The sequence below is a fragment of the Phlebotomus papatasi genome, chromosome 2 (genome assembly GCF_024763615.1).
Source record: "Phlebotomus papatasi isolate M1 chromosome 2, Ppap_2.1, whole genome shotgun sequence".
Lineage (NCBI taxonomy): Eukaryota > Metazoa > Arthropoda > Insecta > Diptera > Psychodidae > Phlebotomus > Phlebotomus papatasi.
The window spans coordinates 6,438,700-6,454,055 of record NC_077223.1 but is presented as its reverse complement, the minus strand read 5'-3'; the positions used below and the strand labels follow the sequence as shown (position 1 = coordinate 6,454,055).

The window sequence follows — 15,356 nt, the reverse complement described above, 5'->3', positions numbered from 1 at the left end:
GTTGTTACTTGTTACGTTTTTCTTAGCGATATATCGCCTGAATATAGACAAAATTGCGCCACGCAATTGTTCCCGCGCTTCCCGCCAATTGATTAGCAAGAAAAGTAAGTGATAAGAGCGCTGCGACGATCCCCACCACGTTGCATCACTCCTCTCCTCTTCAGCTTCACCTTCCATCGCGAAAGTGTATTTAAATTGAGCTGTGATCATGTTGAAAAATTTAGTTTTCATCCTGACTCTTGAGTGGAAAGTTCTCTTTGGAGAAATAAATTCCAAGAATCCTTTTTCTTGGTGACCGTTAATTGAATCTCTTGTGACTTGATTTTTCGCTGATTGCTCGCGGATTTTGTGCGATTAGAAAATCATTTTGTGTTCTGAGTTTTTGTTTTATAAATAAACTACATAAAATCACAGAAAATGGTTGAGACGGTGAGTTTTCTTTCTTTTTTTTCTTAAATAATTATTGAATTATTTGGGATTTCTGTATTTTTGATCAATTTCTTTGGTGGTTTGTCTTCTGCAGAACAACCTGATTATTGAGGAGGAAGGCGCGAAACCTCTGCACCATGTTGATGTGCCTTTTGAGAGAGCAACCTTTGGTATGGGCTGCTTTTGGGGCATCGATAGCCTCTTTGGGGCCACTCAGGGAATACTCCGGACTCGAGTGGGCTACTCTGGTGGCACTACAAGTAATCCTGTGTACAAAGACCTGTAAGTGTGCCTTTTTCCATGATTTCCGTCTTTTTTGCCGATTCATCTGCAAATCTTAAGAATTCTATATCACTAAACTGGTTTGATAAGACCAATACAATTGGGGAAAAAAATGAATTGAAACTGAAGTGGTTGATATCAATCGGTTATAAAGGTTGTAAATCATTCAGCCAGGTGTGATAAATCTCATCAAGTGATGAAATCTTTTACCTAATTTTCACACGCCCAATTAATGATCAAAATTTCTCGGTCAACCACGGATCATTTTTTTTTTGAGAGTTTTATTGTTTTTTAATCTTTTTTTTCTCTGTGGTCCTTGCTCTATCATTTTCAAAAAGCTTTTTTATCAGTTTTATTACTTAGACCCCCCTTAATCTTGCTCACAAATTTTTCTCACCCTTGATGTGAAGAGTTCATCAGTAAGTCATTCATCATTATCAGGAGAAAAAAAAGAATAATATTTTTGGAAAGATAGATCAGCTGCACATAAAAAAATTTACGGCGTCTGTCCGTTTTATTTCTACAACTCTCGCACAATCTCCTCATGATTCCGATAAGAATTTGATAATTTAATTGTAGATGATCACCACTATTTTAGTAAATAAATAAACAAATAAAATCATCTCCTTGTTCTCGTGATCCATGTGCTTCAGGGGTGATCATACCGAAGTTATTGAGATCCATTACGATCCCAAGAGAATCTCCTACAGCCAATTGCTGGAGCTGTTCTGGAACAATCATGAGTACGGATTGTGCACAAAGATCAAGCGTCAGTATGCCAGCTTGATCATCTATCACACAGAGGAGCAGAAGAAGATCGCTGAGCAGAGCCTGGAATTGGAGCGGGAGAATAGGGCACCAGAGGAGATCACCACAGAAATCCTCCCGTGCGATATCTTCTACCCAGCTGAAGAGTAAGTACTGATTTTTTTTTTAACAGCCTAAAACTTTCCAAAATATTGTGATCCAGCATTTCCTGTACACAATAGGTCATGCTTCTTTTTTTGAACAATCACTTGTGTCATTAGAAAGATCATCTCAAAGGTCAAAAATGTTTCTTTTTTAAGAACATTTACTCCAAAATCTCCTAGAGATCATACGCCTTTATGCTCCAGATTTGCAAAAAATATATAAAGAAAACATTACCATTTAATGAACTTCACTGAGGCTGAATTAATGAGCACAGTCAGAGAGCATTTTGACTGATTACTACTTATTGTGAGGGGAAAGTGTCTCGGGTAGAGGGGAAATGGTACGTTGTACGAGATATTTGGTTTTGTCCACAGTGAAATAAAATATAAAATCAAAATGATAAGAACTAGTCAACGTTTAAGTCTTATTCTAATATTCATTGCTGAGTCATATTTCTTCTAGTGATGGATATTTCTAGAATATTATTATTTTCTGAGCTAATTTAGAGCTTTAACCACTTTAACCCTCTAACGACGATTGATTGAGACACTGAAAATTTAAAAAAAAATTAATTTTGAATTTTAAAAAAAGTTTATCACTTTGTAGTATGACGATTTCACTGGTTTTAATGGCTCCAGCACGCCTTTAAAACAAAAAAAAATAATGAAGTCGAAATTCACATTCTATTCCTTCTTAATATTTTATCCAGTCATTCGTACTCTTCTTCTTCTGTTGTATTTCACTATTTTTATACTACTCGAGCTTCACTCGAATGCCGATCTCTTGCAAAAGTCGGGCTGATCTTACAATATCTGCAAAAATCATACCGATCTATCGATCAATTCTAATTTTTAATTTCTCGATCTACTGCACTCTTTCCTAAAATCGCGCCGATTTGTTGATTTTTGGCATTAAACCTGCTTTTAATGGCTCCAACACATGTTTTAGATCTGAAGATTTTACTAAAATCAAAGTTTGCATCTAATTTTTTCTAAACTTTTTCATTAATTTGGATCAGTTTTTCGCATTCTGTTTGACATCAATGTGTCAAATGTTAAGTATCAATCATTGGCAAAGATTAAATTGATCTGCAATGAGTCGTAAAGATTATGCTGATCTGCCGACTTTAGCCTAGACTAGATCATCAGTCAATCTCTGTAAAAATCGTGTCGATCTGTTTTTCCGTTTGAAACGATTTCAAACGTAATCACTCGGAATCGTCATCGGCACAATATCCAATCTACCGGACTCTCTGCTAAAATCTAAATGCTAAAATTTAGATTTAATGCTAAAATTTTTAGCATTATCTTTTATGCTAAATAGTCTTTTTAATGACTTTAATCTTAATGGCTCCGGCATACCTTAAAAAATCTTTTGAGAAAGAAAGGGACGCGAATTTTGATTTCATGTAATTTTTCTGATCTAAAAGATATGCCAGAGACTTAAAGTTTTAAAATGATTACAGTACACTCTCGCTCAATCGGCTCTTTTCAATCGGGCGAAAAGTTTTGTTGACAATTTCCATGTTTAATTATGAAGAAAATTTGTTCAAATTCGCTGTAGTTCCTCTTATTTTATCATGATTCTCTATAATTGAGCACTTTTTGTGGAATATACAATGACTTTGACGCCCAAATATCTCGATAAATCGGATGACATTTTGCCCCATATGCCCGATTGAGAGAGAGTCTACTGTACTGATCAAAATTAAATTTTACTGGCCACATTTCTGCTTCTATTGAAGAGATTTTCTTCAAAAAATTAAATCAAATTCAGGAAAAATCGTCTTTATAATTCTTGTCGTCCTTGATAATACAGTAGAGTCTCGCTATAGTCCATATTTGGTTTCAAATTTGACACTTGGGTCGCACTATAGTCCATGTAATTTTTTTAAAATTATCAACGACTTTTAGTATTGAAATTGCTCGACGGCTTCCACTTTCTTTGCGATTGTGGTACTTGTCCTTGCTCTCTTCATTGTGGATCACAATTATCACAACTACTTAATAAAGTTTACCAAAAATATTAAAATAATTATGCATGTCGCATACTAAAAAACATAACCTAACTTAAAATCAGTGTTTTGAAATCAACGGTCGATAAATTGTGGACTATAGAGCGATGGCCTATAACGAGACTCTACTGTACATCCTACTTACTTTATAGGTATTTTATTAAGTCCATCGCCGTCTTAGAACCGTCACAAACCTCCAAGACGAAACGATCTAAGTGTCCCGGCTAAAACGTTCTATCTAATCGTTTTTCCCTCCAATTCTTTGAGGGTTAAGAAGAAGTTTCTCTAATCGCTGGGAAAAAGTTAATTAGTGTTAGGTCAGCTTTTCAGAAAAATCCCACGATCTTATGAAAATAGCATTCCAACCCACAACAACAACAGCAAAAAATCACAAGATGCCAAATCAAAGATCATTGCCAAAAAATGCTAAAGAATTCCTAACTTGTCTTTATGGTATTAAGCAAAAAAAAAAACTGGTATAAGGTTGATGAATGGTGAGATAGAGGCGGTGGAAAAATGCTGAAGAATTGATAATTGCCTGTGATGGCTCTCTCTGTGTTTCCCAGCAAGACTCATGCTTGGGCAGGGTAGCGTGTGTTGAATAAGCTTGCCGCCTTGTCTGATAAAGCTCTCCTCTCAACTTGACCATGTTCAATGTCGAGGGAATTTCATTCAATTTTATTTTCAACAGGTGATTTCTACCCCTTTCACTGGTCAGATTTTTGTCAAAGTGGTATCATTGCATTGGGAAAATTGTCCTCTTTCATTCTGATGAGGAAAAATGGGGTCCTGTCTAGGGACACCTTTACCACCAAGGATGATCGTGTGATCGCGCAGAGATATCTTGAGAGGCCACAGAGAGCAAATTGTTGAGCTCTATTTTTTGCAAATTAACAATTTTGCTAAAGAGGAAATAAAAAATGATCAACGTTGTAATTGAAGAAAGTGGCCCATTTATGATCTTCGAGTGCGGAATGATCGCCCGAAGATCGCTTCCAGCACATGGATTTCTGGCCGTGAATTGGCATGGTGGCGATGTCCAAGAGAGAGAGCACCGAGAGCACAATGTGTGTCTTGAGTCTTTGAGCAGCTCAGCTGGTGAGAAGAGTGACCTCGTCATGTGACGTAATCAACCGCGATGCCTTTTCATTGATCAACATCGCGTACACACGAGACTTACACTCTACTCGTGCCGGTCATTCTCATTTCATTTAATTTTATCTTTGATCGTCCTTTTGACACCCTTCCTGTACACAGATTTGCACGAATGTGGTACCGGGGGATTCCCCTAATTTTCCCCTATCGATTGATAGTCCTTTTTACCAGGCTCATCTAAGGATCACTTCCTTGATTGTCCTTTGTCTAAAAATCACTAATCATCACCCAGATCACTTATAACTGGTTTCCATCGTCACGGATGAGATCTCAGAATATTCAGCAAGATCAGAGATAAGAATTTAGCATGATTTGCAGCTATCAGTAAAAATATTTCGCGTATGCCATGCAATAATGATTCAACAAAACGTTGATGAATAATACAAATTCCGGAAACTTTAATAAAATTTTTAATTCAATTTTGAAAGAAACTCATTTGATTTTTTCTTATATATTCTGAATGCTAAAGTCCTCAATGGGATGGGTATTCAATTGGAAATGAGGCAAAAATTGTTTGCTGTGATCTGAGGTCATTCTGAGATGATCGCCTTTTCGTGTTGACCTTTCACTCTTCTCAAAATAATATTCGGTCAGTTCATAAATTCCCGCGCAATTTTTACTCAACTGAAATATTTTAGTATTTTAGTTAATTTAGCTCTGCCCCAATTGTCGGATCACAATCAAAACTTAATGGACTGTATTTCTTTGCAACTAAATTAGCATTTCATTTCACTTAACAAAGAATTTAGTTCATTCAGTTCTTTCCAACCTTGAAAACCATTTCAATGCTATTATTACTTGTATTTTAATTAAATAAACTCCATAAAGGCTTTCTGGCTTCGTGTATAATCTGGTTTCGAACACTTCATATTTTGTACATAATTCTTTAATTGAGACGCTCAGAGCAAGAGTGGTCTCCTTTGTATGCATTTCCCTATTAAAACGGTCCAATTCTGCTCTGAGCGTCTCAATTAATCTGACTTATTTTGTCAGGAAATATATGACTTAAAGTCGGATTCATTAAATCTGACCGATTAAATCAGAAATGTTCGAATCCAGAGCTAAAAAAGATCCTAAAAATTATTTAAATTAAGTCAAATCTAATATGAAAAATGACAAAGCTGAGTTTTTACCAAGTTTTAAAGCTTAAAAATTGTAAAATAAATATTCTTGGAAAAGGGACAATAGTAAGAAGTTATTAATCATTTTCTCAGCTTAAGGGGGATACCCCAACAACGTCAAAAGAAATCGATTTTTTTGCTTATTTCCGAAATCAATTGAAGATCTATTTAAGAATGTACTATAAAAATTTCAGAAGCTTATTCTAAGTATTTCCGAAGATACACAGACGAAAGAAAAGGAACCCCGAGCGCAAGCGTTCAAACGAACATCTAAAATTTTAAATCACTTTTTGCTACTTCACTTTACAATTTTGTCGAATAGGCAGGAAAATTTGCAAAAAAAAAATTGTGGACCTGTGTAAATAAACTCCGCGTTATTTTCTTTAAAATTAAATTCACTTTTAGTTTCACCTAAAAGTTATTAAATCACTTTAAAAATGTAATTAAGATATGCCAAAAAATGAACAAGTTTGGCTTTCTTTAAAAAAATCGCGAAAAAAGCTAATTTTTGGCCTTCTAATTCGGGTAACCACCTTAACCATTAACATGATTTTTTAAATATAGATTTTTATTGTTGTTTTAATTTTGTTTTGTTGATTAAATTTCTTCTTTACTATCAAGTAGTTTTTTTCTTTTAATTTCTTTTTTTTATTTATTTCTTTCTTTTTTTAATTTTATTTCTTTTTTTTTATTTCTTTTAATGTTTATTTCTTTTAATTGGAATAAAATAATATTAAAAAGAACACCATAATGGTGCTATTACAATGAAAAATGAAAAGGTGTAATCTTACTGCTCAGCGTTTCTTCTTTTTTTTGGTACATGACTGTTCTCAAGTGCTCGTAGATATTCGAGTTATTTATGTATGGGTTCCTGTCACGACTGTTTGGTGGTTTTATTTGAAACACTGCAGGAACTGGCGAAAAGTCGAAACAAGAACCAACATAGAGAGAAGTCTGTAATACAGAAGTGAGAACAGTAAAGTGCTAAAAAAATATGTTCATTTCATTGGAATAAGAGGGGTAACCTTAGTGCTCAGCATTCTTTTCTTAGTTGACTGTTCTCAACTGTTCCTAGATATTCGAGTTTTCTGTGTATTGGTTCCTGTCTGACTATTTTCTTATTTTAGAACACACATGTGGAAAAGTCTAGATAAAAAGTAAAGTCTAGATATAAAGTAAAATCGCTAATGGTGCTATTCCAATGAAAAGTGAACGAGTTCTTAGCACTTTACTGTTTTCAAAAGTGATTCCACGTAATCGACTTTGTGTTGGCTCCTGTCTCGACTGTTCGGTGACTTTAAAACACAGCGGAGAACTGGAGAAAACAGTTGAGACAGGAACTAACATAAAGAAAAGTTGGTAATGCAGAAGTGAGAAGAGTAAAGTGCTAAAAAGACATGTTTATTTCATTGGAATAAGAGGCTTACTTACTGCTCAGCGTTTTTTTTTTTAGTACATGACTGTATTTAAGTGCCTAGATCGAGTTTTCTTTGTATTGGTTCCTGTCTATTGGCTTGTTTTAGAACACACATGAGGAAAAGTCTAGATAGGAACCAATATAAAGTAAAGTCGATAATGGTGCTATTCACTGAGAAAAAAGACGGTGTAATTAACTTTTTTTCCTTAGAACTATATAACACTTTTTAGGTGTAAAAATGTATCAACATTTTTTAATGTTATTTTACACCTTTTTAAGGGTAAAATTAACATGAAAAAGGCTAACTTTCACCCCTAATACACCTAAAAAGGGTAATATTTACATCGATTTCGGATCAATATTGCAGGGTAAAATTAACATTTCCGGAATGTTATTTCAACTTTTTCGGATTTCTCTCAATGTACAGCCAACGCTAAAGTGGGGAATATTTGAACTTGTGTTCAAATGAAAAATTAACATATTTTTTAGCACTTTACTGTTCTCAAGTTATTCTACGTAATCGACTTTTCTTTGTGTTGGCTCCTGTCTCTACTATTCGGTGATTTTAGAATACAGCGAGAACTGGAGAAAACAGTTGAGACAGGAACTAACATAAAGAAAAGTCGATAATGCAGAAGCACTTGAGAACAGTCATGTACTAATGAAAACATGTTCCTTTTTCCTTGGTATAACATCATAAAATGGTGCTATTATGATGGAAAATGAAAAGGGGTCATCTTTCTACTGAATATTTCTTAGCACATAACTGTTCTCAAATGCTCCTTAGATTTAGATATTCGACTTTTCTCAGTTTTCTGTGTATTGGTTCCTGTTACGACTATTTGGTGGTTTTAGAACACCGCAAGAACTGGGAAAAAGACGAGACAACTAATATAAAATAAAGTCGATAATGCAGAAGCACTTGCGAACAGTCATGTACTAATAAAAGCATGGAATAGCGTCAAAATAAGCATCTGAATTTAATTGCACAAGAACTTGCAGAGCAACTTGATATCATTTTTTGTTTATAGAACATGAAATCAATACTCTCTGAGGATAAATGGTACATGAAGGAATGATGAAAATGTGGAGCAAGACAAGGCAAAAATTGGCAATGTCTATGACTTGGGATGTGGGAAAAAAAATCTTTCTTTCTTTTTTTTTTGATTTTCTGGGAGAAATTGATAAGAGGGTTGCTAAGTAGCACTGATTAACGACAATTCTACTTTCTTTGCAGCTATCATCAGAAATATCGCCTTCAGAGTCACAAAGAGCTGACCAAATCGCTGGGAATAGACTCGAGGCTCCTGCAGACATCCCATGTGGCTGCCAGGCTCAATGGGTACCTTGTGGGAGTCGGTGGTGTGGGTCAGTACCTCAAAGAGGCTGACAGTTTGGGTCTTACTGAGGATCAGAAGGAGTATGTGAGGAAATTCGTGGAGGAAAATGAAGGAGGTGGTCTCTTCTGCTGACTTTATCACTACCAGTCCCCCTTCAATGCTACAAGAGGCACTCTATCAGAGATTTTCATGTATTATCAGTTCCATTTTTACATTTATAAGGAGTATTTTACAGTATGGCAAATTAAATTGAGAAAAAATTCGGAAAATTCCATTTTTCTTTGTATAATTGCAATTAACACTTTCGCGTCACACTTTTATTCATCAGATGAATTCATGTAAAATTGAGTTTTTCCTAATGCTTTATGATCAAATATAATAGTTCTGAGAGGAAAAAAAATTTCCATTGCGTAAAAACTCGGAAAAACCCCGGGTCATATATGACCCTGTTGTCCTCAAGGGAAGTGTACATAACATTTTCAAAATATATATCACCGGCTTTTTGAGAGTATTTTTTTTTGCTTGAAGTTATTAATTTGGCCAAAACCATGGCAAACAGGATTGTCTTGATCGAAATTATAGTGATTTTTGATCTCAAATATTTTCTTTTCCTGAATATCTGGAGTCTTGAGAAAATTAGCCAAGAATCTTACATCCTTCTATTACGATGTCGTGCACAAACCGATAGATTTCAATTAATGTAAATAGTCAAAAAAAAATTGTTTTTTCCCGGGTCATATATCGTCAGTTCAATCAGCATTTGTCGTAACTTCATTTTTGCGATTTTGATATATGTACATATTTAGAATCGGCGTAATTTTGTTTATTAAACGCATATGAGAAAAATAAACTTTTATAATCCCAATAAAAATTATTTTAAGCAAAAATTATCGTAAGTGTTCTTAATTAATAAAAAATTATCAGAATTTGTCGTAACTTCCATTTTTGGGGAAGTTACGACAAATTTTCATACAAAATTTGCTCTAATCAGCATTTGCCGTAACTTTTTTAGCTCGCCTGCGTGGCTTGTAATTTGCAGCAAAAATTTAATATTTCTCATTAAAACGTTCACAAACTCTTCCAAATATCCAAAGACAGTGCGAATAATGCAACATTAAATCATTTTAATTCAATATTTGCGAGAAAAAATTGAGAAAAAATCCCTGCCCATCTGTCATTAATTCAAAACAAAACAAGCGATGCGGCGCACAAAATTTATTAAATCATTTTATAAAGATTTTCTTGAGTTAACTTACAGTTTATTCGTGCCACTTTTATTATTTTGACTCAAAAGTATTGCATTCGGGGCTCATTTTTAAGGAAAATAATGTTGAACTGAAAATTTCGTCTCCTGAAATGTTGTTAAAAGGAAGTTACGACAAATGCTGATTTAACTGACGATCTGTCATTAATTCAAAACAAAACAAGCGACGTGGCGCACAAAATTTATTCAACAAAAGTTACGAAATAAAAGCTTTTAGGGACAGGGACCACAGTTTAATTGACTAATTTAGTGAAATAAAGGCACTCATTATCACTAGAGTAAATAAAATTGATATAGGGGAAGGTCGTCTGCCTGCAAACGAAAAATGGAGTTCCAAATTTAAGATTTTTTTCTGAAGAATCTACAAAATGGATTTTATTTTCTACTACACCAAAAAATTCTCTTGTTCATTCGGCGTATATGATTACCTCATTTAGCACTTACAAGTCCTCAGTTTTTCCTTCTGAGGAAATTAAAAAAGTGATGTCGATTTGTATGAAGGCAGCTGGCAGTCTGCCTTTAAACGCGAGGCAGCTGCCTTTAAATGTTTTTTTTTTCACTGAGAATATTGAATCAATAAAACTAAATGGGCTATAAATGATTAGGTTGAAGCCTAACGCACTCACTAAAATCATCACTGCAGTCAAAAGACATTAAACAATAACTTTTCTTCACATTTTTCTGAAGAACTGTTTTGCACTTGAAAATTTGGAAGAAAAAGCCATTGAAGTTGACAATTGTCAACTTGAAACATCCCTGCCGGAGCAAGATAGCAGGTTATAAGTATTTGTATGACGTTCGTCAGAGAAAAGTAGGAGTTCGATTTCACATACAGTAGAGTCTCGTTATAGTCCATATTTGGTTTCAGATTTGACACTTGGGTCGCACTATAGTCCATGTAATTTTTTAAAATTATCAACGACTTTTAGTATTGAAATTGCTCGACGGCTTCCACTTTCTTTGCAATTGTGGTACTTGTCCTTGTTCTCTTCATTATGGATCACAATTATCACAACTACTCAATAAAGTTTGCCAAAAATATTAAAATAATTATGCTTGTTGCGTACAAAAAACATAACCTAACTTAAAATCAGTGTTTTGAAATCAACGGTCGATAAATTGTGGACTATAGATCGATGGCCTATAGCGAGACTCTACTGTATATTCGTGTGGGAATGTGCAATAATTTCTCTCATTGTAATTCTCCGCAGAGAAATATTTGAGAAAAAGCACTATAGAATGTCTAGGACTTTGCTGTACAACTAAAATGAGAGGGAATATGTGAAATGAAATTTCTATTTGACCTGACCTGATGAATACCGCACAAATACTTGTGACTTCCTATTTTGCGTCCGGCCGGGAAGCTGTCAAATGTTTTGATGTCTGGAAAGATAGGCGATTTAAAGGCACACGACATTAGCATTTAAAGGCTGCTGCAGGGTGATATTTGCAAATTTTTGCCACTCACAAAAATTGTGTCATCTGAACCAAAATGTATTAACAGAAATATTAAGCCTGATTAACCTTCTATGTGTCACAATGGAAGATTTATTTGTAAAATGATTTTTACTATGAAAAATCACATGATTTGTGGAGCATCAAAATTACAGTTTAGAGCTCATTTTCATTTTTTTTTATCTAGCATCTAGGAAATAGGAGCTAGGCTCTCCATTTTTTGATGATTTGTGAGGATGATGGATAGCTACCTAATAGTTAATAGAATATAATTTATGTTTTTGAGAACAACGAAAAAATCGCAACATTTAAAGGCAGACGACTTTCCCCTAATTAAGGGCACTTACGATAATTTTTGTTTAAAATAATTTTTATTGAGCTTATAAAAGTTTCTTTTTCTTAAGTGCGTCTAATAATAAACAAAATTACATCGATTCTAAATATGCATATATCCCAAAATCGCAAAAATGAAGTTACGACAAATGCTGATTTAACTGACGATATGACCCTAATGACGCGAAAGAGTTAAAAGGAAAATTGAGAGCAATAAAATTGGAAATTAAGAGAAAGTCGTTGAGTTTTTCAAATTCAAATCGATCGCAGCGCCACGCAAACATCTGAGGATTTTGTTGGGAAGTTCAATTGTTTTGACAATTTGAAGTGAATTTTTTTGGCATTTTTTCACGGAGTTTTTCACACGCAAAAATAGAAGCAATACACCATTTTGCGTCTCAAGCGCATATCTAAGGTAATTCTCTGGGATTTTCCGTGCAATTTGGGGGAGGAATGTGGGTGGGAAGTTGCAGGGGAGAGGATGAAAAAGAGGATTTTGGGAACACGCGAGGTCAAGTGGCAGAAAGGGGCATTGTTTACTAAATTTTCAGGGAAATTAGGGGGTTTTTGAGTGTTTGGGGCTGTGGAATTAGCAGGGAATCTTTAGGAAGATATTTGGGTTTGTATTTTGCAGGACAGTTGGTGAGAAATGAGTTCAGAAGATGCCACAGACGCTCCAGTTGAGGTGAGTTTGGGAAAAGGTTTCCGGGAAGGATATTTTTTTTTAATGGGGAGGGCATTTGGATTCCAGCACCAGCCAAATCCAAGGGAATTGGAGAAGCTGGAGGAGGAAAAGCTGAAGGCAAAGTATCCAGCAACGGCAGCAGTTCGTGGTCCAGGTGGACATTCGGCATTTCTGCAGAAGAGACTCCAGAAAGGGCAGAAGTACTTTGATTCCGGAGACTATCAGATGGCAAAGCAAAAGGGTGGCGGGATAAAGCAGGTGTTTGCCAACAAAGTACCCACAGGTGAAGCCATTCCAACGCCAGAAACGGTGCCCGCCCGGAAGACTTCCATCATCCAGCAATGCAACAAATTCCAAACCAGCTAATCATCCCATTTTCTTGGCCATCTAACTTCCCCCGGACACCCCAAACCCCTCAGATTTTTTCTCCTCTCCCTCCTCCTCAATAATTTATTACTCAATGGTAACCTTGTGTCTGTGTTTGGCTTCTGCTGAGATGTTTCCCGAACCCTCTCAAAGAGGCTCAAAATTTAGAGAGAGGAGAGTTTTTAGATGTTTAGCAAAAAAGAAAAACGATCTGAGTTTAGCAAAGCCATTGAGAAAAATTCTGTAGATATTTTCTGTCTTGTCACATTTTTCCAAAGTTGAATTGTTTCTGGACCCGGGGACAATTTCCTCCCGGTCCGGACGCAATTGTATCCGTGACAGAGGACACCTCATTTTGTCCAGAAACAGAATAAAAAGAGTCGTTTAAATTTTATTGCAGCTTGGCTTTTATTTCTCCGAAAAAAACCATCTCACCAGTCATTGTGATCAGATTCCAAGTCACTGAACATCTTGTCCTTGACCGTACGATGAGGATCTTCAGTGATGTCCGTAGGCACTGATCCAACCTTCCCCAGCAAATACTCAAATTCCTCCACGGTCAGATTCATCCCACGCAGCTCCACAGAACCCAGAAACTGCTTCAAAATTGCCCCTTCGAAGTAGCAAAAGACACTGGGTAGGTTCTTCTCCGGGAAATTCGGGATGCACGTCGAATAAACTGCCCGGAGGAATTTTGTCATGGGATACTTCACAGCTAATTGCGCCATAAAATCATTTATAAGAGAGCAATGTGGAATCCCAGCTTTGTAGAGATGCAGCACCACATGAACACCCTCTCCAGCCTTTGTCACTTCATCCACATAGTCCTGCCCAGAGATTTCCCGGACACTCCCGTACTTTGCCTTCGAGGCAAATTCCCTCATCTCAGCAATTCTCTTCCTGCGATATTCCTCCAGTACGGCCTCATCTTCAGAATCCTCAAGTTCATCCAGCTCATCGAGATTCATCTGATCGAGTTTCTTCCCTGACCCTCCAGCCTTCTGCTCAATTGTCTGCTCCAGCATCGAGACAATGGTATCTTCTGTAATCTCAGCCTCCTTCTCCTTAGGCGGCAGGATGCCCTTGGACCGCAAAACATCATTCCACTCGGTGTCCTCATTTGGATCCTTGGAAAAAACCCACGAGGAATCAACGAAATTCCTTATAAGGAAAACAAAAACATCCCACTTTGAGGTTATGATGACTCACCAGCATAATTTCTCCACAAAATCACCCAATCACACCAAAATCAGACGCTCAGACCACAAATTGAGGAAAATTACACGCGCAAATGCACAAAACCTCGGAAAACTCAGGAAAACAGATTTAAGAAAAATGCAAAAACACAGAACCTCTTTTCCCCAAAAACAGTGTCTCGGCTAAATCGATTGAGGTCGGGGAATTCATCGATTGAGAGGGGAAAAAAATTGGTGAATTTGTTAAATGGTGGTGGATATGAAATTAGTGTTTTGATTTCAAGGAAATATTGCAGAAAAAACCACAAAAAATAAGCTACCAAGTTAACTGAAGTGTTTGTTTAATTGAAAAGTGAAAAAATATTAAATTCAGTGAAATAATAAGTGTGTGAGTTTGACAGAGACAATTTGCAGTTTTCTGAATAACGATTCGGGGGAATCCCCCAAAAAGTTGTTCATCATTTCCCAGAATGGAGGCAAAACGCAAGATATCCGGGAGAAAATAAAGAATTCTGATAATTGGGAAATGTGGAAAAATCAAGGTAGCGCAAAAAGATTTGTCATGGGTAAAAGAAGGGATGGATAATCTCTCACCCAGTACAAACCACGAGCATCAATAGAATAATCTGGAAGAAATGCTGTTAGAAATGGGATAATTAAGAATATTTTGAATGAAACCCTTTTGATTGAAACTTTAAATTTGAGCCAAGCTAAAACACTCTTAGGCCTCTACACACTAGTAGAAATTTCTTTAAAAAATGCCTTTTTAAAGAAAATTTCCCCTATCCTTGTAGGCAGAAACGTCAGAATTAAAAAAAAAAATACCATTTTTGACGAGAATTGCTTCTAATGCGTAGACACCATTACAGAAGATATGTGGTCAATCAATCAAAAGCTACGATAAGAGACTGGGACAGGGACATGATTCATTGGAATTTGGTAGAGATGATTTTATTCGAGTGCTAACCGTTGTATAGTTATATTTTACATGTTGAGGCTACGAGGTTGCTAAAGTCTGGAGCGTCTGGAGAGACTTCGAGGGAAAAATCACAGCAGATGAGAGTGTAAAAGAAAAGAATATTCTAAGAGGCAACATTTCCAGTCAACTCCGAGCCCTTAGTCATCAATCTAGTCACCCAACGGCTCCCAAACCTAGTGAAGCAGTTGTATTCCCGGAACCAGAAAAAAAATGGAGAAGTGCCTCTGGCTATCCAGGCTGATGACAAAACAGAGCTTTAACCATACTTGTATAAACTCCCAACCCTCAACGATCGGTGGAGTGTCCTCACCTTAGGGCACAGGAGAGTGGGACATCGTCTCTGCCACGGGAATTGAGGACAAGGAATCTGGATGGGAAAAGAAGCAATTTTGTATGGTGCTGATTTGG

At 36.1% G+C, this 15,356-nt stretch overlaps 3 protein-coding genes across 3 annotated transcripts; 2 read left to right on the top strand and 1 right to left on the bottom strand.

The window, feature by feature from the left end:
- The first annotated feature begins 209 nt into the window (after window positions 1–209).
- LOC129802287 (peptide methionine sulfoxide reductase) lies at window positions 210–10,303 on the top strand. Its single transcript, XM_055848000.1, has 4 exons — window positions 210–429; window positions 524–711; window positions 1,365–1,625; window positions 8,568–10,303. Exons 1-4 carry the CDS (start codon window positions 418–420, stop codon window positions 8,800–8,802), a joined length of 696 nt encoding a protein of 231 aa, XP_055703975.1. The 5' UTR covers window positions 210–417; the 3' UTR covers window positions 8,803–10,303.
- Window positions 10,304–12,012: 1,709 nt separating this feature from the next.
- Window positions 12,013–13,172, top strand: LOC129802286 (alpha-endosulfine). Its single transcript, XM_055847999.1, has 3 exons — window positions 12,013–12,137; window positions 12,357–12,407; window positions 12,474–13,172. Exons 2-3 carry the CDS (start codon window positions 12,372–12,374, stop codon window positions 12,771–12,773), a joined length of 336 nt encoding a protein of 111 aa, XP_055703974.1. The 5' UTR covers window positions 12,013–12,137; window positions 12,357–12,371; the 3' UTR covers window positions 12,774–13,172.
- LOC129802285 (viral IAP-associated factor homolog) lies at window positions 13,157–14,162 on the bottom strand. The gene is made up of 2 exons (XM_055847998.1): window positions 13,983–14,162; window positions 13,157–13,900 (listed from the first exon to the last, which is right to left on the bottom strand). Exons 1-2 carry the CDS (start codon window positions 13,986–13,988, stop codon window positions 13,205–13,207), a joined length of 702 nt encoding a protein of 233 aa, XP_055703973.1. The 5' UTR covers window positions 13,989–14,162; the 3' UTR covers window positions 13,157–13,204.
- Window positions 14,163–15,356: the final 1,194 nt, after the last annotated feature.